We start from the raw sequence: 27,776 nt of genomic DNA on the forward strand, positions 1-27,776 counted from the left end.
AAGATCGGTTTTAATTGATGAAATCACACCAAGCAATCGGTTTTGTTCACAAAGAACTGAAGAGAATCACTCTCAAAGAAAGAAAAAGTTTTGATAAAAAGTTGGATGTTTATTTCATTGCTCTTACATGAGTTTATAAAGATATAAGAAACTTGGTTACAAAGCCGAGTATTAATTATTCTTGAAACTAGAAGAAAATAAAGATAGTAAGTTGAATAAAGACCCAACTATTTGGTGCATGTTTTTCTTCCCCCAAAGTCTCTTAATCTTTATTTTCGGCACTCCTCTTTGATCACAAAATAAAGTGATTATTTTTGGCTTTTTTGGACTTGAATAGGCTCAAAGTGGGCTGGACTTGATAGACATCATACCCAATATAACTTCTCATGCTCTATTTGGCCAAAAGCTCTTGTATTAGCCCATTAAGTGCCTCCTAAATCTTTTATCTCTTTGACTCCTTGATCCAATTTGCTGATGAGAAACAACATCAACTTTATCATTTCTTCACCTTGGGCTTAGTAGAAAACACTCCTGATTGCCGTACATAATTCTGGAAGCTCGTAAACCAATTGGACCTAAAACTCTTCAAGTGTAGAACTAGATTCACCTCCTTTGGCAAATGGGGAGTAACTTTGTGGTTTGTTGGTAAAATCTTGTGTTCTTGGGCTTGTTGGAAACATAAGAGATCAATTGACATCCTCCAACTGATTTTGTGTCGAAATTGATGCTGAGTTTGGTATGTGTAACACGATCTTTTGCTTAGACGCGAAACTGTGATTGAGACAGATCCACTAACTTGAAATATCCATATCTTTCAAGTATGAACTGATTTTAATGTCATTCTAATTCTCAGTGATTCTAGGATGGATCAAGATACCAGAACAGTTTGTTTTATAGCTTGAACCCTTCTTGCTTGGTCGGAATCCTCCATTGAATGCTCGTAGGTCCAAATCGCGTAGCAATGAGTTCACCTGATTTGTAAAATGAATAACTCTTTCATCTGAACTCTGATTAGACTGATTCCACTTCGAGATATGTTCTAGATGCGGTAAGAATGTATCCTAAATGGTTTGTTGACTGGAAAAATTGATCTTTTACTTCGTTCGTGTTGAACAAGACTCAAGAGTATTCTTAGATGGTCTCATGATCATATCAAGTTAGTAGTGTTCTAATAATGTTTTTTCTCGTTTCATGATATTTATTGCTCTAGCGTAATATGTAGCTAAGAAAAAGTTACTCTGCTTTTATGTAGGTCTTAAGGCAGCTGGCGCACCTGATATGTGTCGTCATACCGTAGTTTGGTTATCCTTTGAGTAGCAAGCATTGAGGGGTTGTCTGTTGCTTCCTTTGAAAAAGATGATGGGTTTGCCTTACTTTCCTTGAGATGAATGAATAGTTTGAACTTAAAAACCCCACTTTTTAAGATGTTCTTTTTTTTGTCTTTGGGGATTATTATATTGATGTTGTCTCTCTATATGTAGGAGTTTCTGAGGGATGTGATGCAGTTTTTGCTAATACGAGAACGACTAGCCGGCTTGTTCCTCCTAGCAGAGTTTCTAGACGCTGTTATTAACTAAAAACGGCTTGAACTGTTCAACTTGTATAGAGAGGTTAGTTAAGCAATGATTTTGAATTTGGTCAACCCAGGCTGCCATCATTAATTACTTTTGGTGATCTAAAAACTATAGTCATTGCAGGTTGGGATCAACTGGAGGGGACATAATTTCTCAAAGATGCGGAACCACACTCGCAAACAAACACATATGATATGACAGGATTCTGCGAAAACGGAATATGTCTGCCCAAATTGTAACGTCTCTAATTATAGGAAAGGAAGAAGACCTCTAATGGTGGCTTGCTTGTCCCTTAGCATCACGTTTCTTCTTTTGTTCTACTTTTGCTTTGATTAACCAATGATTGATTGATTGATTCCTCCTCTGGTATTTCATGAGTTTTTCGCAATGCAAGTGTTTTTTTCTTTCCATAATCGTCATGATAGTTGATGAAACTCTAAAAGTTCTAAATGACAGATTAACCAACAAAAGGAATATGTATGAGAATGAAAAGAAACAGTTGTGGACAGAATTTAAAAGTTGAAATGAATCTGTTTTCAACTATTAAGACTATAATTTTTGCCTAAAACTAAACTGTACTTGTTTATATTCTCTGTTTTAATCAGTTTGGTATAATATATAGAGATTTAATTATGAAATGCCATTAATACGATAGTTAAAGTTGAACAAGAAAAAACACTAGAAATGAGAACTAAAGACTAGGCCAAAATTCAAAAGCTTTATCATCAAAGTGTTGGTAATGGTGCTAGTACACAAAAACATGTAAATGCTAAATAAGCGAGAAAGTAAAACCCGGAATGGAAGACTTTTTCAACGAATCTAAATCTTGATGTTGAAGTAATCGGGGTCAAGATGATGCAGCCTCACGTATCCGTCTTCACCTCCACTAGAGAAACTGCAAAATACATTTCACAAACTCAGTCACAAAGCCATCAAAGATACACAAACTCATCATGTGAAGATTGTATAAATCAATCAATAAAAACCAATGTTGTTAGTTTTTACCTCCTCCCATCAGGATTGAATGCCAAAGCATTTATAGGTCCAAAATGACCTTTGACACCACCAATTTCCTCTTGCAGAATCTATATATATACACCATGCCAAACACAAAATGGATACACAGTCACAAATCTCGTTTCGAGGTTACAAGTAAAAAACACTCTTATTGTAAACACTAACCTTGTCGTAAAACTTAGCTTCAAACTTTCCCGCACGATGATCAGTGGTAGTCACAGCTGATGCATCTTGACCACCTCCAAGCACGACCTAAGAGAGAGTAGAAGCGTTCAGAAAGAATAACATCAAGACTTGTTGATATTTAGAACCGAATTTGAATGAATTTGCAGAAGCATTATTAGTTCATACATGGTTGAGAAGTGGAGACATGGTGACAGCGTTTACAGGCACCACTGTTGAGTAAGTCTTAATAAGAGTCAGTGTTCTCATGTCCCACAGCTGAAAGCATCAACAAAAAGAACACTCTGTCAGAAGATTTCTCTTTATATGTAAAGAGCACAATTGTTGAAAGAGAGAAAGGAACACATGCCTTGGCAGTTTTGTCAAGTGAACCAGTAATGAAGTGAGAATCATCAGCTGCTTTAGCGAGTGATGTAATGGGCTTCTTGTGACCCACTTCCCCATCTGATTCCTTGAGCAATTTCCCAGTCTAGCAACAAAGACACATAAGTTTTAAAAGCTAATAACAACTTTTAAAAAAGTGATTTTGATACACAAAAAACCACTTATGAATTTACCTCAGAATCCCAGATCCTAATAACGGCATCTTCACCACCACTAACAATAGTTTGGTTGAGAGGACCCCAAACAGCTCTGTTGATCCTCTTCCTTCCCTCAGGACTTTGAAGAACAAGCACAGAGTCAGCAACCTCTACATACACAGAGCATTGCATCATCATCAAACAAAAAAAAAAGACATAGGCTAAAAAAAAAGTAGAATTGAGCAACTTACGGTCTTGGGGATCTTCAGCAATGCGTTTCACATGAATAGCAGAGGTACGTTCCATGAAGGGATCAGTGGTAATGACAGCAAGATGATCTCCAACAGAGAAATCCACAGACCTGGTCGGAGAACCAAACTTGAATGTGAACAATTCTTGTCCAGATTGCACATCCCACAGCTTAGCAGTCTGATCAGCACTACCAGTGATCAATCTTGACGAGTCTCCTAAATAAATCACCAAACCAAATCATTCATCAGTAACCATTCATTCAAACCCTAACCCTAAACTAAGAAGGATTGTAACTAAAGGGAAACATTGAATCTACTCATCCACCTCGAATACTATTATATGAATCAATTATCAGGAAAAAGATGAGAGACGCTTACTGGAGACATCACAGCACCAAACAGCACCATTGTGGCCACGGTAGGTTCCGAGGCGTTCGCCATTATCGGCATACCAGAGGGTAGGAGTGTGATCCTTGGCGCAGGAGAAAAGAAGATCTCCATCTCTGTTGTACCTGAGGAACGTCAATGGACGTTCATGTCCCTTCATCAAGATCGGCCTCATCTTCGAATCAAAAATCAATAGATTACAGTGGAAGACGGCGAAGACGGACGAGAGAAAGAGAAAGAGAAAGAGAAAGAGCAAACCCTTAAGGGCATCAAACTTTTTTTTGTCGACCAATTTTCCAATTAAAATGAAAAGCCAAAACGAGGCCTTACAAGTGATGATGGGCCGAAGCCCAAATTCCCAACATTTGTAGCTTTTATTACAAATTTATACATGTTTTTTGACAAACATTCTGATGTTGTGTTTCTGGTTTGTCTTAGTTAATTTTTATTATATAAGATCTTCACTTCAATAATATTTCGAATAGACTATGTGTTCCTAGTATTGTTTTTATAATTACTAGATGAATATCCGCGGGCTTATCACTTACCGTTTTTTTAAACAGTTTTGCTAATAATTTCTTATGTACAATTTATTTTAGCTTTTCTTTAATTGTAGAAAACTTGAAAAATATAATTTGACAGTTCATTGTTTTAATAATTCACATATTTTTTTTCATTTTGTAATTGACTTATTGTATACATGCATAAACAATTTTATTTTGAGAGATTTAAACATTCTACAATTCTTGTCTAAAATTTCAAAAGAAAATATAGCTTGATCTAAGGAGGCATATTTGGTAACAAAGAGTTTTTTGGTTGAATAAATTTTACATTCATTAAAAAGAAAAGCTTATCTATTTAGATATATTCATACTTAAGGTTCTCAATTAAATACTATGAATCACTAAAATTTTCTGTTATCAAGAATTGCAGCTTGGCTAACTCTTAATAGATATAATTAAAATTGACATCTTCCTTTCATGTTAGCTCTTCAATTTTTGAATATAACTCTAATTTGGTTTTTAATAAGAATTTCATTCAGTTTTTTTTTTAACAACTTCTAAATATTATAATATAAAAATCAACAGTCATGAATTTATTCAACTATCTTCCTCTTTGTCTCTTTATTTTCCTAAACCAACATTATACAGTTTTATTCAACTATCTTCTATTTGACAGTGAACAAAACCCCAATCTTCTTTATATATAAAAATTTATTTCTTTAGGGACAAACTTATATGACTTTTTCTACAATATTAACCAATATATCTATCACTTCTGCAACTCTTCAAACTATTGACAAAATTGTAACATCTAAACCATATGCCCATACATTCATGGTTTACGCCAAGAGGAAGAAGTGGCGCTTTGATTCACTCCCAATGTCCTTTTGACTTTTGGTGATACATCTATTCTCTTGGGACATGCTCTAAGTTTCTCTAAATTTCTTATGTAACTATTAAAACTATTTGTGATATAAAAAAAAATGAAAAATGTTTCATATTCCTTTAAGTTTATTTAGATCTGTTTGCTTTTATTGAGGATGGATAAACAGGTGGCACTATCTCCACTGCTGATGTGTCACTCAAATGAAGAGAGTTGGCCATCTTTCATAATATATATTTTAGGTCAGAATATATTAGTAAACTTTTAAGAATTTAGATTTCTTACATATATTTTGAACTTTCTAAAAATCCATTAAAAGATTAATTATCCATTTTGAACTACGATCAATTGGTCTCTCTAATTAGGCACTGAATCCATGTTCATTGTGAGGAATGTTTTGGTTGCCGGTGTACATTCATTCTCCTCTCAGAAGCTATTTGTAGGACAAGGTGGTCATCATGGTGATGACATAGCTCGTGCCCAATTTCTAACATTGTTCTGATTAATGAGGTTATGGACAAAGATCAAAGGTTTGGTGATGACATAGCTCTCGTGCCCAGTTTCTAACATTGGAATCTAATTGAAATATAAGCGGCATTGCACCAATAAAGCTAGCTAGGCCTCACTCATTCTCAAGCAGTTAAGTTTATCTAATTCTGGTTTGACAACATACACATTTTCTGAAGTAACATAGGGACAAAACTAGAGATCTGTTGATTCAAAATAATACTAGAAAGCTAGGGTTTGTGAGTCTCTCGATCCTCTAGATGCTTTTGCAATAGCTTTTGGGTTTGTGGATACTCTTCATAGTGATTTATATGAACTTCTTTAAATCTTTTGATTAATCAATTTATTAATAAATGAATAAAATAGGAGGACTAAGAAAACTATTTATGATAAAATATAAAATCCTAAAACTTAGAATATTTTAGAATTGAGGCTCTTTACAAGAGTGAATATGGAAAGACAATTTAAGATGTCTAAACAAGTAGTTATAATAAATAAATTAAAAAAAAAAAAGTTAATAATAATAATAAATATTTGGATAATTTCAAATATTTTGCTGCATCACTTTGGGATTTAGAATCATTAGGAAACAGAAGAACAAAGTCTGTCTTGTCTTCTTTCTTTGGAAGGATCTTAAATACTTGTCAAGAAAGAGATGATTACTTTCTTCTCAAGCAAATCAAGTAACTTCTTGAGCTTCTTGGTCAATGCAACATAGTCTTAGAGAATCTTTAACTTTCTCAAGTTACACTAGTACCCTCCTCTTCAAATGGGCAACTTTGTTTTCTTTTTTGCTTTTATCACTTTCACAAGCTCGTAAAACAGAGCACCTCGTGTTCCTCGTACCCAATCCTTCTCTCTCTGCAACAGGTCCACTACACACACTGAAAATAGCACCATTTTTTTCCCGCCAAAAAACAAAAGCTGCTTCTTACAACTAAACTACTCTTCTCCTCCTCCTCCTCTATGTTCTGGTTCACACATCACCACATACAGAGTTAAAAGATGAACAGCTCCTCGAAGGTGATAATGGCAGCTACAATGGTAATGGTAGTAAGCTTAGTCATGGTTTTAAGTTTAGTATTAGTACTTCTAGCTGAACTCTACTGCTCTCTCTTACTCCGCCGCCGTCGCCACAACTCTCTCAGCCTCCCCATCACTACTACGGTCTCTAACGCCGGCGGCGCAACAACCACCACAACTCTCAACCAAGTCATCTCCACCACAAGTAACGAACCTTCACCGTCACCATCTAACATCGATTCTTTATCCAATCCTCTCTACACAGGCGTTCTTCAAACTCCAAACAAAACCCATTTTCACCATGAACCATCTTTACAAGCTTCTCTTGAGCTGATTCAAGAAACCACGGCTTCTTCTGTTGATAACTTCATCTACATATCAAACCCAATTTACTCAAACGAAGCTACAAGTAAACAAACCACACCGTTTGAAACACCTCAGTCTTCACCGTCACGGCTTGAAGATGATGAAGACGACGACGATATAACCGAAGAAGATTCAACACCAACATTGTCTCCAATGAAGGATCTGCCTGAAAAGGCATGCTCTGTTTCACTAAAAGATGTTGAAACTTCTCCTAGTGGTGATGAATCCAACAGTAAGAACAAGAACAATGGTAAGTCGTCTTCGTCGTCTGGTTCGCCGTATACTTCACCGTCGTGGTAGGGTTTTTATCGTAATTCTTTTTAGGATTTTGTTTGATTTTTTTGTCTTTTTACATTTTAATTTTGTTTTGTTTTGTTTGGAGTGTTCTTGGAATGTGTATGTTTTGTGGACATATGGCTCGATGACCAAAGCCACGCTTGCTTTCACATAGTTTCCTACATCTGTCGTTTTCTGTGTTCTGATTCTCTAGTATAAAAAGCTGTTTTACACCAAAAATAAGTTCTATAATAATAATAGCTCAAAAGTTAAATTAAAGTTACAAACTTTAGCCAATTGTTTGATTTGCGCAAAAAAAAAGAGAGCCAATTATTAAATTTTATACACTTCAATTCGTCTTATTGACTACCTCCTTGGTTAATGTAAACTGCACATAACTCTGATGTTATTTATGGGGAAAATGTTTAAAATACAGTTGCAAAATATTGCAAGATCAACTTACATAACTCTGATCTATAATTTACCATGGTCATTATATATTTACATTTAGGAGTCTTTGTCATGCATAATTCGTAACCATGTAAGCCCTTCACTTCAGCTGCATTAAACTAGAGTTTCGTCGATTTATTATTGTCTGGTGAATGACACAACCAAACCAAACCCTGATTACACATTCTGGAAGCGTCAAGATCGCCTTCTCTATAGTGCTCTCTTGGGTGCTATGAATACCTCTGTTCAACCGTTGGTGTCCTGAGCCACCACTATTGCTGAAGCATGGGCGACGCTTGCTGATACATTCGCCAAAGCCAGTCGCATCCATTTTAAACAAATCAAAGACCAGATCAAGATCTGGACGAAAGGTAACAAATCTATTGATGAATATGTATGTGGTTTAACTGTCCGCTTTGATGAGCTTGCTATACTTGGAAAGCCGATTGATCATGAGGATCAAATTGAGAAGATTCTTGCTGGTCTTCTTGATGATTACAAGTCGGTGGTTGATCAGATCGAAAGCAAAGATTCCCCACCCACCATCACCGAAGTTCATGAACGTCTCTGCAATCGTGAAGTAACACTTTGCGCTGCTGCCACCTCTACTCCATTTCCGACCTCTGCTAATGTTGCTCAGTACAACCGTCGAGGTGACTATAACAACAACAATACCTACAACTCTCGCACCAGCACTCGTTCATCGCCATCATTGTCCCGCTTCAACAACAACAACTGGCAAGGCAATGGCAACAAAAACAATTCCACCCGCTCATTCCGGCCATATCTCGGCAAGTGTCAGATCTGACACACACAAGGACACAGTGCACGCCGCTGTCCATAGCTCCACTCCGTTCAAGCCTCTCCTCCCCAACGCTACAACAGCATATTCACTCCATGGCAGCCATGCACAAACATGGTGGCTAACATGTCCTCTACGACGATTTTGGATAGTGGTGCCACTCACCACATCACATCTGACCTCAACAACCTTACCATTCACCAACCGTATAATGGTGGTGATTGATAAACTCAAATTAATCCCTGGAGCTACTCTCTCAAACAAGAGATCATTGTAGTACTTAGGGGTCGAATTCCTCAGAGACTCAAGATCAAACACAATGGATTATAGAGTTTTATGAATTACGCTAAATAAGATAATTTGAATTAAAAAGGCAATGCAAAATATTAAATTAAACTGTTGTGAAATCAGAAAATCAAAAGATTAAGCCTAGGGAATTTCTCAGGAAATTATGAAATATTAAATCAGATAAAATAATTAAGGTTTAAGCAATTAAAAATCAGATATAGAACTCTAAACTTTTGGTAAAATAAATCAGTTATCACTGCAATTATTATCTTGATTTAAAACCAGAAAATCCAAATATCTTTGTTAAATTCTAAGTTAAAAATCAACTTTAAGAACAAGTTTAGATAAGTTCACAAAATTACTAAATCAAATTTCTTTGCAGAAAGTAATTTTGCTCATCAATAGTTTAATCAGGAAAACAATTATATTCTCATATCAATTTATTTCCCTATGATAACAATTCTAGGTGATCAATCAAGAATTATTGTGAAGAACAACCAAGGATGAAGATCATAAAAGATTAAGAACCCTAAAAATAACAGATCTAATAAATCATAAAATCTCTATGAAAAACCCTAAATCTAACAAACAAATTACTCAAACATGTTTAATGAAGAACAAATCATAATTTCTGAATAATAAGTAATAGATATCAAAGTAAGAAAGGAGTTTAGAAATTCTTCTCTCTACAAAGGAGTTCAGATCTATCTCCCAAAAGCTCTCAATATCTCTAAAAAACTGCTAGAAAATCACTTAAGGGTTTGTAAAACCTAAAAATACTATTTATATGTCCTAAAACACGTCAGGAACTTGTGTTGCAAATATGGAAAACTTCGAGTAATTTTGTAAAACTTCCAAAACTTGGCTTCTCTCGCAGACAAAACAGGGTGTCGACCGACACCAAGGTGGTGTCGATCAACACCATCACTCTTCATCGATTCCAAATTCGTTTCCTTCGGATTAGTGCTCCAAAATGATCCAAATTACTCCACTTTGCTCCATCCATGCCAAAATCCTAGAAAACCTGTAAAGACTCAAAAACATCCTAGAAAACAAATCAAAAGAATCTAAAAGACTCCTTATATCATGGTTAAAAACCACAAAAACCTTAGATGCATGAGGTCTGCCAAGGATGGGAGGAACAGGACCAGGGCGGGATTTAGGGATGGGTTTGCTTCTTTTATGTCCTGCACAATCATCAACAGAAGAAACAAGCGCTCTACGATAATCTCGTGGCTAGGTTAATTGCGAAACAGTTTTTGTATCTTTGAAGGACTTATTGATGATAAGAGGAGGTTTGGGTAAAGAAGATACAAACCTTGGCCTTACCTGAGGAATCTGGAGTGTGGAGTGGTGAGGTTGCTGCTTGGGAACAACTTTCTGACTTGAAGCATAGAGGATGTCTTGTGAGCTCTCAGTTCTGGTCAAGTGTGGGCTCGGTCGTGGAGGGGTGTCGACCGACACTGATGGTGTGTCGATCGACACTGAGCCTGATGCTCGTGTATTTGCTTCTTTGTAGCTTATCTTAGCAATCTTCTCAACATAAAATGTTTGTCCATCAATGGTAGGAGCTCTCCTCAACTTATCCATCTCAAAATTCATAACCAAACCTTCTACATTCAGTGCTATGTGTCCCTTCTGCACATCTATGACAGAACCAGCTGTAGCCAAGAAAGATCTTCCTAAGATGAGAGGATCTTTAGGCTCTTTATCATACTTCAGCACCAAAAAGTCAGTAGGAATCATGAAGTTTCCAATCTTAATTGGAATATCCTCTAAAACACCTTCATGAACTCTTTGTGATCTATCAACTAAGATAAGAGATATCTGAGTTGGCTTAAATTCTGTCATCCCATGTTTCACAGTAACAGAATATAGCATCAAGTTGATACTAGAACCAAGATCACAAAGTGAGTGAGCAAACCGTTCTGCAGAGATATAACAATCAAGTACAAAGCTTCCAGTATCTGGTAATTTCTCAGCAGTCTTACACTGTAGTATTGCACTCACTTCCTTAAAGACAACCACCTCTTGCTTCTTCTCTTTCTTTTTCTGTGAGGGCTGGTTCAGCAGAATCGCACTGACATCCTTAGTTAGCAAAGCACCTTCCTCAGGGCTCAAACCATTTGATACCATTCTCTTCACGTAGCGCTTAAGTGGTGGTGAAACCTTTACTGCATCAATCAAAGACATCTCTATCATCACCTTATCCATCATAGCCTTGCATCTAGCTTCCTCCATCTCCTGCTTAGACTTTCTTGGCTTAGTAAAAGGAATCTTCGGCTTGTACACCCTCTCAGCAGCTGGAACCTGAGATTTTGCAGTTTCGGGTTTGGTCTAAGATGAGTGTCGACCGACACCCAGGTGGTGTCGATCGACACCATCATCTGGAGCCGACAAAATTGTCGATTTCTCTTACGTTTCTGCAGGAACAATTTCACCATCATCTTCATCTCTCAGTGATATGGCATTACAAGCATGTTGGGGGTTTGTCTCAGTTCTTCCAGGGAGAAAACCCTCTTGCCTTTTAACAGACCCAACAGTTTGTGCCACTTGACTCTCCAGCTTTTTAACATGAACATTCAGTGCATCAATCCTTCCAGTAAGCTCTGTGTAGACATTATCAATCTTCCCATTGAATGTCACAGTCAAATTCTCCTGACCTTGCAAAAGTTGCTCTAGCATAGCTTCCATCTTACTCTCAGAAGAATTCTGGGGAGGAGGAGACTGATAAGATGAGTTCCCATAGGTTCTTGTATAATTGTTGTTCTGTTGCTGCTTCTGATAATCTGGCTTGGGAGTGTAGCCTGAAGAGTTCTCACTGTAAGGTCTGTTGCCTTGCTGATCACTGAATCTCTGACCTTGATACCCAGCTCCATACACATAGTTGACATTCTCCTCTGTATTCTTTGGCTCTGGCTCAAATGTCTCAACCTCAGCAGCAAATTGGACTGACTTCTTACCCACAAGTAGATTATGCACTGAATCTAGCTTAGCATCAACAGAAGCTAACTGGTTTGAATCAAATCCTCCATGCAATCTCTTCCTTTCAGCATCAGCTCTCTTAGTACTATTGATGGAAGCCAAATTCTCAATCAAAGCTTCAGCATCTTCTGGAAATCTTGTTTTGAAATTCCCATGACTTGCAGCATCCAAAGCTAACTAATACTCCCAATCAATCCCTCAGAAAAAGATACTCAGCAGTTGCACTCTTGAAAAGCCATGGTGTGGACAGTCTCTCTGATATGCCTTGAATCTCACCCAAGCTTCCTTGAAAGCTTCATCAGGTCTTTGTTTGAAGGAGGACAGCTTGACTCTCAGCTCATCAGACATAGCATCATCATAGAAGTAGTTAAGGAAATCCACTTTAATTTGTTGCCAAGATGTCAAAGAACCGGGTGGCAACTGCTTCAACCATTGAGATGCTTCTCTTGCAAGTGAATATGGAAAAAGCTTGCAGTAGATGTAGTCTTCAGTCACTCCATTAGCTTTGATACTAGTTAAAAGGTCTTCAAAGTGCTCAATGTGATCCAGAGGTTTCTCATGGGGCAGGTTAGAGAAAGGTCTTTGTCCAACTAGCTAGAAGTAAGCAGGCTTAAGCTCAAAATCATTCCTGGGGAATGGAGGAGGAACAATTGCAGAGCGATTCTCATACATCAGATCAGCCTGGTTGAAGTCAGCAATGGTCCTGATCAAGTTCCGGTTCTGTTCCTGTCTTTGAACTGGGTTATTTACGTGGTTTGCAGTTCCACATCCGTCTGCTGGAAGTGGGTGTCGATCGACATCCAGGTGGCGTCGGTCGACACCATCGGCTTGCTCATCTCCGACAACGATTTCAGCAATTACATTGCCCTCAACATCAATCTTTTGGCCCTGCTCATTGCGCAAGTGGCCCTCTTGATCCCTCAAAGCACCATCCTCATCACGAATCATAATGACTGTGTTAACCATCGTCAACGATTTGGCTGCTTTTCGGTTTTCACGCTCAAGTTTTCCCAACTCTTGATTTGTAAGCTTCACAGTAGGACTAGTCTTGTTGCTCCTTGTGTTAGGCTTATTAGGCATGTACCTGAAACACCGAAGAGAAGAAAAACAAAAACGTGTAAGTAGAAAATAAAAAGAAAAATTTAGACGAAATTAAAAACTCAAATCTAATGGTAGATCAAAGAGTCCCCGGCAACGGCGCCAAAATTTGATAAGCTCAAATTAAACCATGTAGCTACTCTCTCAAACAAGAGATCATTGTAGTACTTAGGGGTCGAATTCCTCAGAGACTCAAGATCAAACACAATGGATTATAGAGTTTTATGAATTACGCTAAATAAGATAATTTGAATTAAAAAGGCAATGCAAAATATTAAATTAAACTGTTGTGAAATCAGATAAATTAATTAAGGTTTAAGCAATTAAAAATTAGATCTAGAACTCTAAACTTTTGGTAAAATAAATCAGTTCTCACTGCAATTATTATCTAGATTTAAAAACAGAAAATCCAAATCTCTTTGTAAAATTCTAAGTTATAAATTAGCTTTAAGAACAGGTTTAGATAAGTTCACAAAATTATTAAATCAAATCTTTTTGCAGAAAGTAATTTTGCTCATCAATGGTTTAATCAGGAACTATGATAACAATTTTAGGTGATCAATCAAGAATTATTGTGAAGAACAACCAAGGATGAAGATCATAAAAGATTAAGAACCCTAAAACTAACAGATCTAATAAATCATAAAATCCCTAAACCTAACAAACAAATTACTCAGACATGTTTAATGAAGAACAAATCATAATTTCTAAATAATAAGCAATAGATATCAAAAAGTAAGAAAGGAGTTTAGAAATTCTTCTCTCTACAAAGGAGTTCAGATCTCTCTCCCAAAAGCTCTCAATATCTCTCAAAAACTGCTAGAAAATCACTTAAGGGTTTGTAAAACCTAAAAATACTATTTATATGTCCTAAAACACGTCAAGGACTTGTGTTGCAAATATGGAAAACTTTGGGTAATTTTGTAAAACTTCCAAAACTTGGCTTCTCTCGCAGACAAAACAGGGTGTCGACCGACACCATCACTCTTCATCGATTCCAAGTTCGTTTCCTTTGGATTAGTGGTCCAAAATGATCCAAATTACTCCACTTTGCTCCATCCATGCCAAAATCCTAGAAAACCTGTAAAGACTCAAAAACATCCTAGAAAACAAATCAAAAGACTCTAAAAGACTCCTTATATCATGGTTAAAAACCATAAAAACCATGATATATCAGTGATGATCTCACCATAGCTGATGGCTCCACTATGCCCATCACTCATACGGGTTTAGCGCTTCTTCCAACTCAAACTCGCACTTTATAATTAGATAAAATACTTTGTGTTCCCAACATACATAAAAATCTAATCTTCGTCTATCGTTTGTGCAATGCTAATCAAGTCTCGGTGCATTTCTTTTCTGCTTTCTTTCAGGTGAAGGATCTCAGTACGGGGATCCCATTACTCCAAAGTCGGACAACTAATGAGTTATATCAATGGCCGATGACGAGTCCTGCTGCTGTTGCGTTTCTGTCTGCTGCTAGTCCCCGACCAAGTCTTGTCTCTTGGCACTCCCGACTCGGCCATCCCTCCTCTACAATTTTAAATGATAATATTTCCTCCTTTTCACTTCCTTTTGCTTCCTCATCTCAAAAACATTTATCTTGCTCTGAATGTCTCATTAATAAAAGTCACAAACTTCCTTTCACTCACTCAACCATTGTCTCCACTCGCCCTCTTGAGTATATTTTTTAAGATGTTTGGACTTCACCCATTCTTTCTCACCAAAACTACAAATACTACCTTGTCCTCAGTGATCATTTCACTCGATATACGTGGTTATATCCTCTCAAAAGAAAATCGGATGTCAAAGAAATATTCATTACATATAAGGCCCTTGTTGATAACCGTTTTCAAACACGCATTGGTACCTTCTTCACGGATAATGGGGGCGAGTTGGTGGCACTAAGTAATTTCTTATCAACACACGGCATATCTCATCTCACATCACCACCCCATACTCCTGAACAGAACGACTTATCGGAGCGGAAGCACCGCCACATTGTTGAAACCGGTATGGCACTTATGTCTACAACATCAGTCCCTAAAGAATATTGGTCGTATGCTTTTGCGACAGCTGTATTCTTAATCAACCGGATGCCTACTCATGTCCTCTCCATGCGGTCTCCATTCCAGCAACTCTTCCACACATCACCAAACTATGAGAAACTAAGAGTCTTTGGCTGTCTCTGCTTCCCTTGGTTACGACCTTATGTGCAACACAAGCTTGATGATCGCTCACAACGACGTATGTTTCTTGGATACTCCTTAACTTAGAGTGCATATTACTGTCTCCATCCACCCACATGTCGAGTATATACCTCACGCCATGTTCAGTTTCTCGAGGATGTTTTTCTCTTTCGAGATCTCCGACAACCGCTAGACACATCAGAAATCGTTGCTCTAAATTTGGTCTCCTCGCCGGTTATGATCCCACTGCCTCCGATTGCACCATCACTGTCGTCACCGCCACCTTCACCAGCTCCCTCCTCTTCTCCACCTACAACCACACATGATTATCGCTTCACGTATCACTGTCGCCCTCGACCAGTGGACCAAACTCTAAATGGGCCTTCCAACATCTCTACGGCCCACACCCGAATACCAACACAACAAGAACAATAAAGCCTCGACCAGCCCAACAGCATTGCTTCCACCACCTCGTCATCGTCTTCTCTGGCTACAACCTTGGGAATCCCTGGACTCGAACCTTCACAGCTCACCCTAGTCATCTACTCAGTTATCGTCCTCTCCCTCTCCTTCTTCTTCCTCTCTCTCTCGTTTGGAGCCTCTCCACCCGAAATTGCGTCCCACATCTCAGCAACCACCTCTTTCTAATGAGCCTACTGCTCTACCTCAGAATGAGTTGCGTCCCACAACTTAGACTCAACCACAAACAAAACCCCCACCACGCCGAGCTTGTACTGTACAACCACAGATCCAAACTAAAATTATTGAGCCACCACAAAATACCCATTACATGAAAACCAGAGCCAAAAATAATATCACCAAACCGAACACCAAACTCTCCCTTCAAGTTATTGCTTCTCCTACACTGCCAAAGAAACCGACCACTATTACACAAGCCTTAAGGGATCCAAATTGGAGACCTGCTTGCTCTCGTGAATATGATGCCTTGAATGTGAACCATACTTGGGACTTGGTTCCTCCCAATGCCGACCAAAACATTGTTGGATGTAAGTGGGTGTTTACTACTAAGTTTCTTGCCAATGGTGTACTCGATCATTACAAAGTACGCTTAGTCGCAAAGGGGTTTCATCAGCAGTATGGTAAAGATTATGCAGAGACATTCAGCCTTGTTATCAAATCCACCACGCTTCGTCTAGTTCTTGATGTTGATGTTAAGAAGTCATGGCCACTCAAACAATTAGATGTCAACAATTCCTTCCTCCAAGGTGAACTCACTGAGGAAGTTTACATGTCTCAACCTCCAGGCTTTGTCGACAAATATAAACCTCACCATGTCTGTCGTCTCCGCAAGCCTATCTATGACCTGAAACAAGCACCACGCGCATGGTACATGGCTCTCAAGCAACACTTACTTGAAATTGGGTTCATTAGTTCACTTACCGATGCTTCTCTGTTTATTCATGGTTTCGGCTCCAACATCACCTATGTTCTTGTCTACGTTGATGATATCATTGTCACCGGTAATAACTCCTCTGTAGTCGCGGCTGTTCTTTCTTCCTTTGCTCAATGCTTCTCCATCAAAGACCCAATAGATCTACATTATTTCGTTGGTATTGAAGTTTCACGGACATCCCACGATCTTCATCTCATGCAACGAAAGTACATCATGGACCTGCTTCACAAGAATAATGTGCACCAGGAAAAACCGGTACCAACACCTTTATTGGCATCTCCAAAACTCACACTGCTGACGGGTACTCCTCTTGATGATGCTTCCCAATATCGTTCAGTTGTTGGTAGCCTGCAATATTTATCCTTCACCCGTCCTGACATTTCGTATGTTGTCAATCACCTCTCCCAATTCATGCATCGTCCTACTACTGATCATTGGCAAGCGGTGAAACGGGTTCTTTGATATCTTGCTGGAACATCTACACATGACATCTATCTTTATGCTAATTCCCCTATCCTTCTTCATGGTTACTCTGATGCGGATTGGGCAGGTGATACGGATGATTATGTCTCCACAAATGGGTATCTCATCTACAATGGCCGCAACCCCATCTCTTGGTCTTCGAAAAAGCCGAAAGGTGTGGCTTGTTCTTTTACTGAAGCTGAGTACCTGGCTGTGGCCAACGCTGCTGCTGAGGTCTGCTAGCTATGCTCTCTCCTCACTGAGTTGCGCATATGCCTTCCCACGGCTCCAGTTCTTTACTGTGATAACATTGGAGCTACCTATCTATGTGCAAATCATGTGTTTCATTCCCGTATAAAGCATATCGCAATCGACTACCATTTTGTTCGGGATCAGATTCAATCCAACCAGCTTCGTGTCTCTCATGTCTCTACTAATGAACAACTGGCTGATACTCTTACCAAACCTTTGTCCAAGACGCAGTTCCAACGTGCGTGTATCAAGATTGGCCTCACCAAGCTTCCTCCATCTTGAGGGGGCGTATTAGAGTACAAGAGTAGAAGTATATAAGTTTAGGGATCTCTTTGTAAATACATTAACCCTAGGTTCCTCTGTTTTAGTATATATACTAGATTAAGATCCGTGCTAGACAGGTAGAGCACGGGTTGAAATTCATTTTATTTATATTGTAATTTTTATATAAAATATAATTTATGTGATTGTTTTTAAAAGTTTTTTTGGATAAGAACATTATGCAATAAAATCATATGCTAAATATGATAACTTGAAAAAGACACATATTTTGTAAGTTTTATATTGTTAATAATTCGAAATAAGTACCCGTGCTATAACACTGGTTAAATTTTATTTTATACAAAATTTTGTATAAAATTTATGTGACATATATGTTATATATGTGACATATATGTGAAGTTATTTCAATAATGTATATTCTAAATCATGACTTCAATGTTATTATAAGACATAATTTTGTAAATTTAAATTTAAATATTCAAATTTTGACATGTTACTCAGTAAAATTTTTAATTCAATAGAAATTATTTCTAAAGAATAATATTACTAAATCTTGAATAATTTATAGATCAAACAATTTATATTTGTTTTTAAAAATTCAACTTATCGTATATCCGGAAATAAAACTATTTTATAATTATAATAAATAATATGATAATTTATTTGTTTCACAAAATAGACTCATATATAAAAATAAGAGGTGAAGTATAATGATAATTAACAAATTAATATGTTAAGTTAGATATCAAAAGATTTTATTTGACGAATAATTTAATAAAGGAAATTAATATGGTAAATTAGATGTTATGATTCTTTAGAATATTCTCTTTAAGATTTTTGGTATAACCTATTTGTAACCAATTAATCTATCATTAATGTATAACCTATTTGTAACCAGCTTATTAAAATTATATAGTCTACAAAACAATATTGTATACTTCCGTTTTATTATAAAGGGGATGCCTGTAGCTACTCTCATTTCATATATACAATACAAACATTCCTTACACTAACTTCATATTCTTTTTTCTTTTATGAAATGTTAAATTAATTCATGATCAAAATATATGTACACATGTTTAGAAGTTTGGAGGAACTAAATATAGAGAGAAGGACCACACTTTTAAAACAGAACACTCCAAACCTCATGTTGCTAATGATTGAGTCTCGATCGAAACCATTGTTGAAGCAACATATATATTGCAATTACACAGAAACACAAAGATCAATAGAAGACAAAAAACGATGATACTGACCTTTAAAGCGACTTCATCATTAAAAATTTAGATGAAATTTTGAATCAGAGTCACTCTTTATTAAATGGTTAGATTCTGATCTCTTACGCCAGCTTCGCTAAGACACTGACCAGTTTGGTTTCCATTCCTCCATTAACTATATATGAAAAATACATTAGAGAAGAGAAGTAAAATTTCATATAAAAAAGAAGGCCTATACTTCAACAGTTCGAGAAGAAGAGTGGAAGAATACTAAGTCATCTACTAAAGTATCATCCTTTTACAATTAAGTTATCGAGTTTGATGTGTAGGCTTGAGCAAGAACAGCGAAGAAGGCAGCACAATTGGGATCCAAGTCAATGGCTTTGGAGTACAGTTCAACAGCAACATTGATCGAAGTCATCATCTAAAAATAGCTTTTGTAGCTTTCTCTGCCAATTCTTTCCCCAGTGATTCTTCTCTGAGAATTCGAGAGATTACGCTTAAGATAGAGAGACAGATTTATTTGAGAACGAGACCGATGATCATATACTCTTCACTTCCCGTTGCCGGAGCCAATCTCAAAATTCACAATTTCTTTTTTTTTCTGGAAATTGGTAAAGAGAGAAAATAAAAAGGCGGTTGTTTTTCTGAATCATTTTTTATATATAAAAAAGAAACAGGATCCACGTGTTTTGCCTCGGGTTGAAATTGTGATCCGATTTCCAAAATCACCCAACTCAAAGACAAAGATCCGCATCTTCCAGGTCGGTTCAACGATCGGCTCGGATTATATATTTTCTGCCTTTTTTTAATCGTAGAAAAAGTGTATTTTGTTGTAAAACACTGGATGGTGGACTCCATAACCGGGCCATGTACGACCCATACGTATACGGTCCATCGAACATAGGTTCATCAGCCATTACCTATTCTTAGTCGGTTTTAGTTTTTGTCTTTGCAACTCTATATATATGTAACCTCGATGAGATATTATGAATAAGAACAAGAGTTTTACTCCTTCGATTCTCTAGTTCCATAACACGTTATCAGCACGATCGTTTCTAAGATCCAGCTGAGTAAAACCCTAAAAACCCTAAAAACCCTAAAACCCCTAAAACCGCCGTCTCTCTTCTTTACCCTTACTCGAACCCTACTTCTCTTACTAGATCACGATAAACCCTTGTTCGTGACTAGTCCTTGTTCGAGATTAGTCCAAGCAGCCTGTGCTTGGATCAAAGTTCTATCCTATTCAAGTTCGAGGTTCGTGGTTCCGGGGTAAGCCCTGTTCGTGAGCGGTCAGAGATCCGTTCGTGGGAAGCTGTTGCGGTTCTGTTCGAGGTTCGTGGTCCATTCAAAGTTCGAGGTTCGTGAGAGATATCTGAGGTCTTTAGCTCCCAGATCAAAACCGGTCAGACCCCTATTGGTGTTAAGGTAAAATCGAAACCTATGGGACAATAAAAATCAAACTTGGACATTGAAAACTATTGAACCCTAAACATGCAAGTACACAATCTAACAAAGTTTAAATTCCCTAATTCCTAAAACTTAAAATCGGATTGTTTAGGGTTGTTAGATTGTCTTGTTAAATTGCACCAAAAATTATATCAAGCTTGAAATCGGATTGTTTGAAATTGTTTAAAATTATTGCTTGATTGTTTGATGCATAAGAACCTAGAACTTAAGTTGTTAAAATCGATTGTTAAATCTGATTGTTCTAGGAAGATTAAAAATCCGAAAATTGCATGCATCCTTGAAATTATTAATCGAATTTGGCATAGAATTTTCCTGTAAATTTCGGTTGCATAAGAACCCTAAAATCTTAAATTAAAATCGATTTAGGTGTTTGAGAAATTCAAACCCTAAAACTAAAACATTAAAATCGGAATTATTCTATGTTTGCATAAAAAAAAAATAGATAACTTCTAAATTAATTATAATCATTATCCTAAAGTTTAAGGAATATTTTGTTGTTATCTAAGTTAAGAAGAAAAAAAAGGAAAAATTCTAAAATTATCTAAGAAAAGGAAATTATTGCATGCCTTAATCTATTTGATTTTGTTGTCTTGTTTGCATGGATTTAAACCACGAAATTTAAGAGAGACAAGGCATGGTTCGGTCTCAAATACCGCATGACCTAAGTTTAAATTGATGGCATGGTTCGGTCTTAAATACCGCATGGCTTATTGTTTGAATGCATGGTTCAGTCTTAAATACCGCATGCTAATAATCGAATGTCTATTTCTGTTTATGCAGATGGCAAGGTTGAATAACCTAGACTATGCTGTTTTGGATGTCTCTGGAAACAACTACTTGAAGTGGGCATTGGACACCAAGATAAATTTGAAGTCAAAGGACTTGTTTGAATGCACTGAGGAGGATTACGATCCGACCGAAAAGAAAAAGTACAAGGCCATTCAACATATTCGCCATCACCTTGTTGAGAGTCTCAAAGACCAGTACCTCACAATAGAGAATCCTCTTGACCTTTGGACATAGCTTAAACGCAGATACGGACACCAACAAACGGTGCTCCTACCAAAGGCTCAATTCGATTGGAAGAACCTAAGGATCCAGGATTACAAATCCGTGGATGAGTATAACTCTAAGCTTTTTAGGATTGTCTCACTCCTTAGGTTGTGTGGTACTGAAGTCATGGAGAAAGAGTTGCTAGAGAAGACTTTGTCTACTTTTAGTACTCACAATATAGTACTTCAGCAACAGTACCGTGAAAAAGGTTTCAAAACCTATGGGGACTTAATCTCATGCTTGCTACTAGCTGAGCAGAACAATGAGTTGTTGTTGATGAATAGTGCTATGAGACCTCCCGGTACAACCCCATTACCGGAAGCACACAAGGTTGACGTGGCAAAGCAGAATGAGCCTAAACAGCCTAAAGAGCCCAAGGAGACTAACTACGTTCACAGAGAAAGACACTATGGCCGTGGCCGTGGTGGCAGAGGACGTGGTGGTCGTTGGGGCCAGGCAAGCCGTTTTGATGGTTACGGCCGTGGGGGTCGTGGCCGCGGGGGTAGGGGCCGTGGGTCCTTTAAACTGCAAATCAAGGCTAAATCGGTTTGTCACCGATGTAGTATGTCCAACCAGTGGGCTAAGAACTGCAGAACGCCTAGACATCTCATTGATGCATATCAAGAGACTTTGAAGAAGAATCTAGAGGCCAACTATGTGCATCTTGGTGGAGAAGAAGACTTCGACCATGAGAATGATGATCCACTAGATTTTGAGACTTCCGATTGTTTCAAGGAAGATAACTAATTTTAGTTATGGTTTTTGGTTTAATTTATATGCTTTCATGCTTTAATTTTATTCTATGTATTGGATAATTATTTTGGTTTAATTTCAATGATTTTATTTAAATTTTTTTTTGCTTATTTTATTAAAGTTTAAAATAAAAATTATTGTCATTATAGAAATGGCTGAGGATATGAGTGTGCTAGTGGTGGACAGTGGATCCAGCCACACAATTTTGAAAGATAAAAGATATTTTATAAACCTCATATTGAAAAATGCCAATGTTAGTACAATTGCGGGTATAGCAAATTTAATTGAAGGCTACGGCCAGGCACACATATTATTGCCTAACGGCACACATATAGAATTATGTGATGCATTGTACTCACCCAGCTCTAAGAGAAGCTTATTGAGCTTTAAAGACATTCGTTTGAATGGTTATCATATTGAAACAAAGGGTGAAGGAAGCAAAGAATTTTTATACATTACAGAAAATGTGAATGGCCATAAAAAGGTCCTTGAGACTATACCTGCACTAGCCACTGGTTTATACCATGCTAAGATTAACATGATAGAAGCTAACTTGGCAAAGCACAAAATGTTCAATGAACAGTTCACTCTATGGCATGACCGGCTTGGCCATCCGGTAAAGAACATGATGCGTAAACTAATTGATAGTTCAAATGGGCACAACCTTAAAGAAAGGAAAGTTATCCCTAAAAATCTCACGTGTGTAGCATGTGCACAAGGGAAACTTATAATACGGCCATCACCAGCCAAAGTTCATAAAGAGACTTTAAACTTGTTGGAAAGGATACAAGGTGATATATGTGGACCAATACACCCATCTTGTGGGATGTTTAAATATTTTATGGTTATGATCGATGCATCAACCAGATGGTCACACGTTTGCTTGTTATCCACAAGGAATCTAGCATTTGCTAGGATGTTAGCTCAAATTATAAGATTAAGAGCACATTTTCCAGATTTTCCACTTAAGACTATACGTCTAGACAATGCTGGTGAGTTTACATCCCAAGCGTTTAATGATTACTGTATGTCCATGGGGGTAAGTGTGGAACATCCTGTGGCACATGTCCATACACAAAATGGATTAGCTGAATCATTCATTAAACAAATACAGTTGATAGCTTGACCATTGTTAATGAGATCGAAGCTCCCTGTGTCGGCTTGGGGACACACAGTCTTACATGCATCAGAACTTATACGCATCAGGCCATCTAATGAACACAAATATTCACCATCCCAACTATTAACGGGTCATGAGCCAAACATATCCCATCTCAAAACATTCGGTTGTGCCGTTTATGTACCGATTGCTCCACCATAGAAAACTAAGATGGGACCTCAAAGGAGGATGGGAATATATGTTGGATATGAGTCTCCCACCATTATAAAGTATCTTGAGCCAACCACAGGAGATTTATTTAAGGCCAGATACGCGGACTGTCAATTTACAGAATCCGAATTTCCTATGTTGGGTGGAGAGACTAGCAAGCTGGTTAAAGAAATAACATGGAATCAAACATCCTTGAATTGGCAAGATCCTCGGACTCTAGCATGTGATGCAGAGGTCCAGAAAATTATACATTTGCAAAAGCTAGCTATACAATTGCCAGATTCCTTTGCTGACCCAAAGAGAGTAACAAAATCATACATACCAGCTTGTAATGCACCAGTACGTATTGATGTTCAGAAGGAACACAATAATCAAGTTGCTACAGAGTCTAAGCCACGTTTAAAACGAGGTAGACCATTAGTAACCAAAGATAAGAACCCTCGGAAAACCAAAGGTGCAAAACAGACCGAGGATAAGGGAATTACAGAAAATACAGACATGGCCGCGGCAAGTCCTAAGGTACCAAGTGAGGTTCGGGACGCTGAACCTCAAGGACCTGAAGGTATAGATAATGATGAGATCTCAATAAACTATATAATGTCTGGAATTAAATGGAACCGTAAAGATGTCGACATCGATGATATATTTGCATACAAGGTAGCACTTGAAATGAATGAGGATCATGAACCCACATCTATATTAGAGTGCACTCAAAGTAAAGATTGGCTAAAGTGGAAAGAAGCCATTGACATGGAGTTAAACTCTTTAAAAAAGAGAAGTGTGTTTGGTCCGATCTTAAGGATAACACCTGAAATTAAACCAGTTGGACATAAGTGGGTCTTTGTAAGAAAGAGAAATGAGAAGAATGAAATCGTGAGATACAAAGCACGGCTTGTAGCACAAGGATTCTCTCAAAGACCAGACATAGATTATGAGGATACATACTCTCCTGTGATGGATGCAACAACATTTCGGTACTTAATAAATTTGGCTATTAGAGAAAAACTGGATTTGCGGTTAATGGATGTTGTAACCGCATACTTATATGGTCCACTGGATAATGAAATCTATATGAGATTACCAGAAGGTTTTGAGCTCAAAGATAAGAGTAGTTCTCGAGAACAGTACTGCATAAGGCTGGACAAATCCCTTTATGGACTGAAACAGAGTGGTCGAATGTGGTATAACTGGTTAAGTGAATATTTAGCTAAAGAAGGCTATAAGAATGACCCAATCAGTCCATGTCTATTTATAAAGAAGTTTGCAAACAAAGGATTTGTTATAATAGCAGTTTATGTGGATGATTTAAACATCCTTGGAACTTCTGGTGAAATTGCCCAAACAGTAGAATATCTCAAGAAAGAGTTTGAAATGAAAGACCTAGGCAAGACAAAATTCTGTTTGGGGCTACAGCTTGAGTACATAAATAATGGAATCCTTGTGCATCAAAACACATATACAGAAAAGGTACTCAAGAGGTTTAAAATGGACCAAGCTCACCCATTGACCAGCCCAATGGTTGTTAGAAGCTTAGACTTGGATAAAGATCCATTTGGTCCAAAGAAGGCCGATGAAGAAGTTCTCGGACCTGAAGTGCCATACCTCAGTGCAATTGGAGCGTTAATGTTCCTGGCTAGCCACACTAGACCGAACATATGTTTTGCCGTGAACCTCCTAGCAAGATTTAGTTCTTGTCCGACTATAAGGCACTGGAACGGTATTAAACATGTCCTGCGTTACCTACAAGGGACAGTAGATTTTGGTTTATTTTATACTAACTATAACAGAGATGGTTTAGTTGGTTTTGCTGATGCAGGTTACTTATCAGATCCACACAACTCCAGGTCTCAAACCGGGTACGTATTCACGCACGGTGGTACAGCAATCTCATGGCGATCCATGAAGCAGACCCTCGTGGCCACATCCTCAAACCACGCGGAGATCCTAACAATACATGAAGCCAGTCGTGAGTGTGTATGGTTACGGTCCATGACGCAACACATCCGGATCGATAGTGGCATGGACGACAATAAGGAAGCAACCGTAATCTATGAAGACAATACGGCCTGTATCGCACAGCTCAAGGAAGGTTACATTAAGGGAGATCGGACGAAGCACATACTACCCAAGTTCTTCTTCACACACGAACTACAAAAGGCCGGAGAAGTTCGTGTGATACAGGTGCAGTCATGCGACAACTCAGCCGATCTCTTCACCAAATCATTGCCGACAACAACATTCAGGAAGCTTACGCACCAGATTGGAATGCGGAGGCTTAAGGACTTAGAGTGATGCTTGGAACAGGGGGAGTAATGCGTGCTGTACTCTTTTTCCTTCACCAAGGTTTTGTCCCATTGGGTTTTTCTGGTAAGGTTTTAATGAGGCAGCATCCCCAAGCGCATTACAGGGATCATCTCCTTGCACATGCACGGTTATGTCATCCAAGGGGGAGTGTTGTAAAACACTGGATGATGGACTCCATAACCGGGCCATGTACGGCCTATACGTGTACGGCCCATCGGACATAGGCCCATCGGCCATTACCTATTCCTAGTCGGTTTTAGTCTTTGTCTTTGTAACTCTATATATATGTAACCTCGATGAGACATTATGAATAAGAACAAGAGTTTTACTCCTTCGATTCTCTAGTTCCATAACACAAGATCATAACCAGATGGTCACACGTTTGCTTGTTATCCACAAGGAATCTAGCATTTGCTAGAATGTTAGCTCAAATTATAAGATTAAGAGCATATTTTCCAGATTTTCCACTTAAGACTATACATCTAGACAATGCTGGTGAGTTTACATCTCAAACATTTAATGATTATTGTATGTCCGTGAGTTTACATCCTGTGACACATGTCCATACGCAAAATAGATTAGCTGAATCATTCATTGACAATGGTCGAGCTATCAACTGTAGAAATACATTTTGCCCTTTAGAAATACTAACATCCGGTGTTCGGGATGTTACCCTAAAAAAAAAGGTTTGAGAGAGAGAAACTTTCATCGGTGTTTTACTTTGACATCCGGTTCGCTCCGGCAAGGTAGTCCGGTAGTATAAACTGGCTTCAATCCGTCCAACACCGGCTTCTTATGCGTGGGTTTGGCTCGGGTTTTGTTTCCGTCAACGACCGTTTTCTTTGACGGTGATGGACGACTTTGCTTCGGGCATGAGTTGGCCCCCTCGGCGATTTCATGTTCCTGCTTCCGGCATGAGTTGGCCCCCTCGGCGATGTCATGTCCGGCTTTGCTTCTGGCATGCGTTGGCCTCCTCGGCAACGTTATGTTCGGCTTTGACTCCGGTAGGCGTTGGCCCCCTCGGCGACGTTATGACTGGATTTCGTCTAGGGTTTCACCATCCTGTTTCTCGGTGATTCATCTAGCTTGCTCCGGTTTTTTTCGGAAGTTATCCTCTGGTCAATTGATTCGGATGCTTTTGGTTTGGGTGATCTTAATTTTATTTCAATTCATAGATCTGATTGCATAATTCTTTGAGCCTCCTTTGTTTAAAGGACTTCTTTCGTTTTTCATGCTTATTGGGTTTGTTTTTAAAAAAAAAAAACGAATTGAGGTGGTGCTTGAAGTCGCCGTCGGTGCCCTTGGATTGATAACGAATTGAGAAATTTCTCCTTGCTGGAGCATTTCGATCAATTGTTTTTAGGGTTGGTGAAAGCTAAATCGGCTTAATCTCTACGTCGTTGGTTTTTCTGAGAGGCTTGGGAAGTTCTTTCATTCGCAGATTAGAAGTTGAAGTTTGTTAAAAATTGATAGAGTTCTCCAAATTATCCCTCATCGGATCTTACTGAAGCTTGAAGAATCAATGATTTTCAGCGGTTTCCGGTGGTTTGGAGTTCCTTCCGGTCGTAGATGGTAACCGGTGACGACATAATCTTTGGCTGTCCACGTCTTCACTTTTCTAAGTGTCCGACGTGGATCCATGATGACTCCTCAACAAGTCAACATCTCTTCCTTCATGCTTGGGTTTCTTTCTTGGATTGGGCTTTCCTTAGTTGGTCTAGGCCTTAGACCTTTTGTTTTGTATGTTTGTTTTTTAGTTACAGTTTAATAAAAAGAAAACTTAGGTTAGATATTAGGAAGTTTAAGGTGACTGGATTGCACTCATGGCTTCGCTAGGTGGCGCGTTAAGTGTAAATGTTCCTAGGATGAGGGTTAAGTGAGAGATTCGGTTTTCCTTATTCTATTAGGGTTGTTTTGTTTTTCTGTTTAATTTGGC

The 27,776-nt window shown here is 38.1% G+C and overlaps 2 protein-coding genes and 1 long non-coding RNA gene across 3 annotated transcripts; 2 read left to right on the forward strand and 1 right to left on the reverse strand.

The window, feature by feature from the left end:
- LOC104780170 (eukaryotic translation initiation factor 3 subunit I) lies at positions 2,260 to 4,206 on the reverse strand. The gene is made up of 8 exons (XM_010504657.1): positions 3,925 to 4,206; positions 3,547 to 3,762; positions 3,332 to 3,465; positions 3,124 to 3,243; positions 2,943 to 3,032; positions 2,757 to 2,843; positions 2,580 to 2,659; positions 2,260 to 2,469 (listed from the first exon to the last, which is right to left on the reverse strand). Exons 1-8 carry the CDS (start codon positions 4,106 to 4,108, stop codon positions 2,394 to 2,396), a joined length of 987 nt encoding a protein of 328 aa, XP_010502959.1. The 5' UTR covers positions 4,109 to 4,206; the 3' UTR covers positions 2,260 to 2,393.
- On the forward strand, positions 6,617 to 7,709 carry LOC104780171. Its single transcript, XM_010504658.2, has one exon. The coding sequence runs from the start codon at positions 6,832 to 6,834 to the stop codon at positions 7,513 to 7,515; it is 684 nt and encodes a 227-aa protein (XP_010502960.1). The 5' UTR covers positions 6,617 to 6,831; the 3' UTR covers positions 7,516 to 7,709.
- LOC109132665 lies at positions 26,450 to 27,298 on the forward strand. Its single transcript, XR_002037678.1, has 2 exons — positions 26,450 to 26,912; positions 27,204 to 27,298. It is a non-coding gene; the product is annotated as an uncharacterized LOC109132665 (long non-coding RNA).

Source organism: Camelina sativa, chromosome 4, assembly GCF_000633955.1.
Source record: "Camelina sativa cultivar DH55 chromosome 4, Cs, whole genome shotgun sequence".
Lineage (NCBI taxonomy): Eukaryota > Viridiplantae > Streptophyta > Magnoliopsida > Brassicales > Brassicaceae > Camelina > Camelina sativa.

What these genes read in the sequence shown, in the direction of transcription:
- LOC104780170 (XM_010504657.1), bottom strand. Translation starts at nt 4,108, where the DNA reads ATGAGGCCGATCTTGATGAAGGGACATGAACGTCCATTGACGTTCCTC. An exon ending in TGTCTCCACTTCTCAACCAT is followed by an intron (nt 2,844 to 2,942) that starts GTATGAACTAAT and finishes ACTCTCTCTTAG; the next exon opens with GTCGTGCTTGGAGGTGGTCA. An exon ending in AAGCTAAGTTTTACGACAAG is followed by an intron (nt 2,660 to 2,756) that starts GTTAGTGTTTAC and finishes GTATATATATAG; the next exon opens with ATTCTGCAAGAGGAAATTGG.
- LOC104780171 (XM_010504658.2), top strand. Translation starts at nt 6,832, where the DNA reads ATGAACAGCTCCTCGAAGGTGATAATGGCAGCTACAATGGTAATGGTA.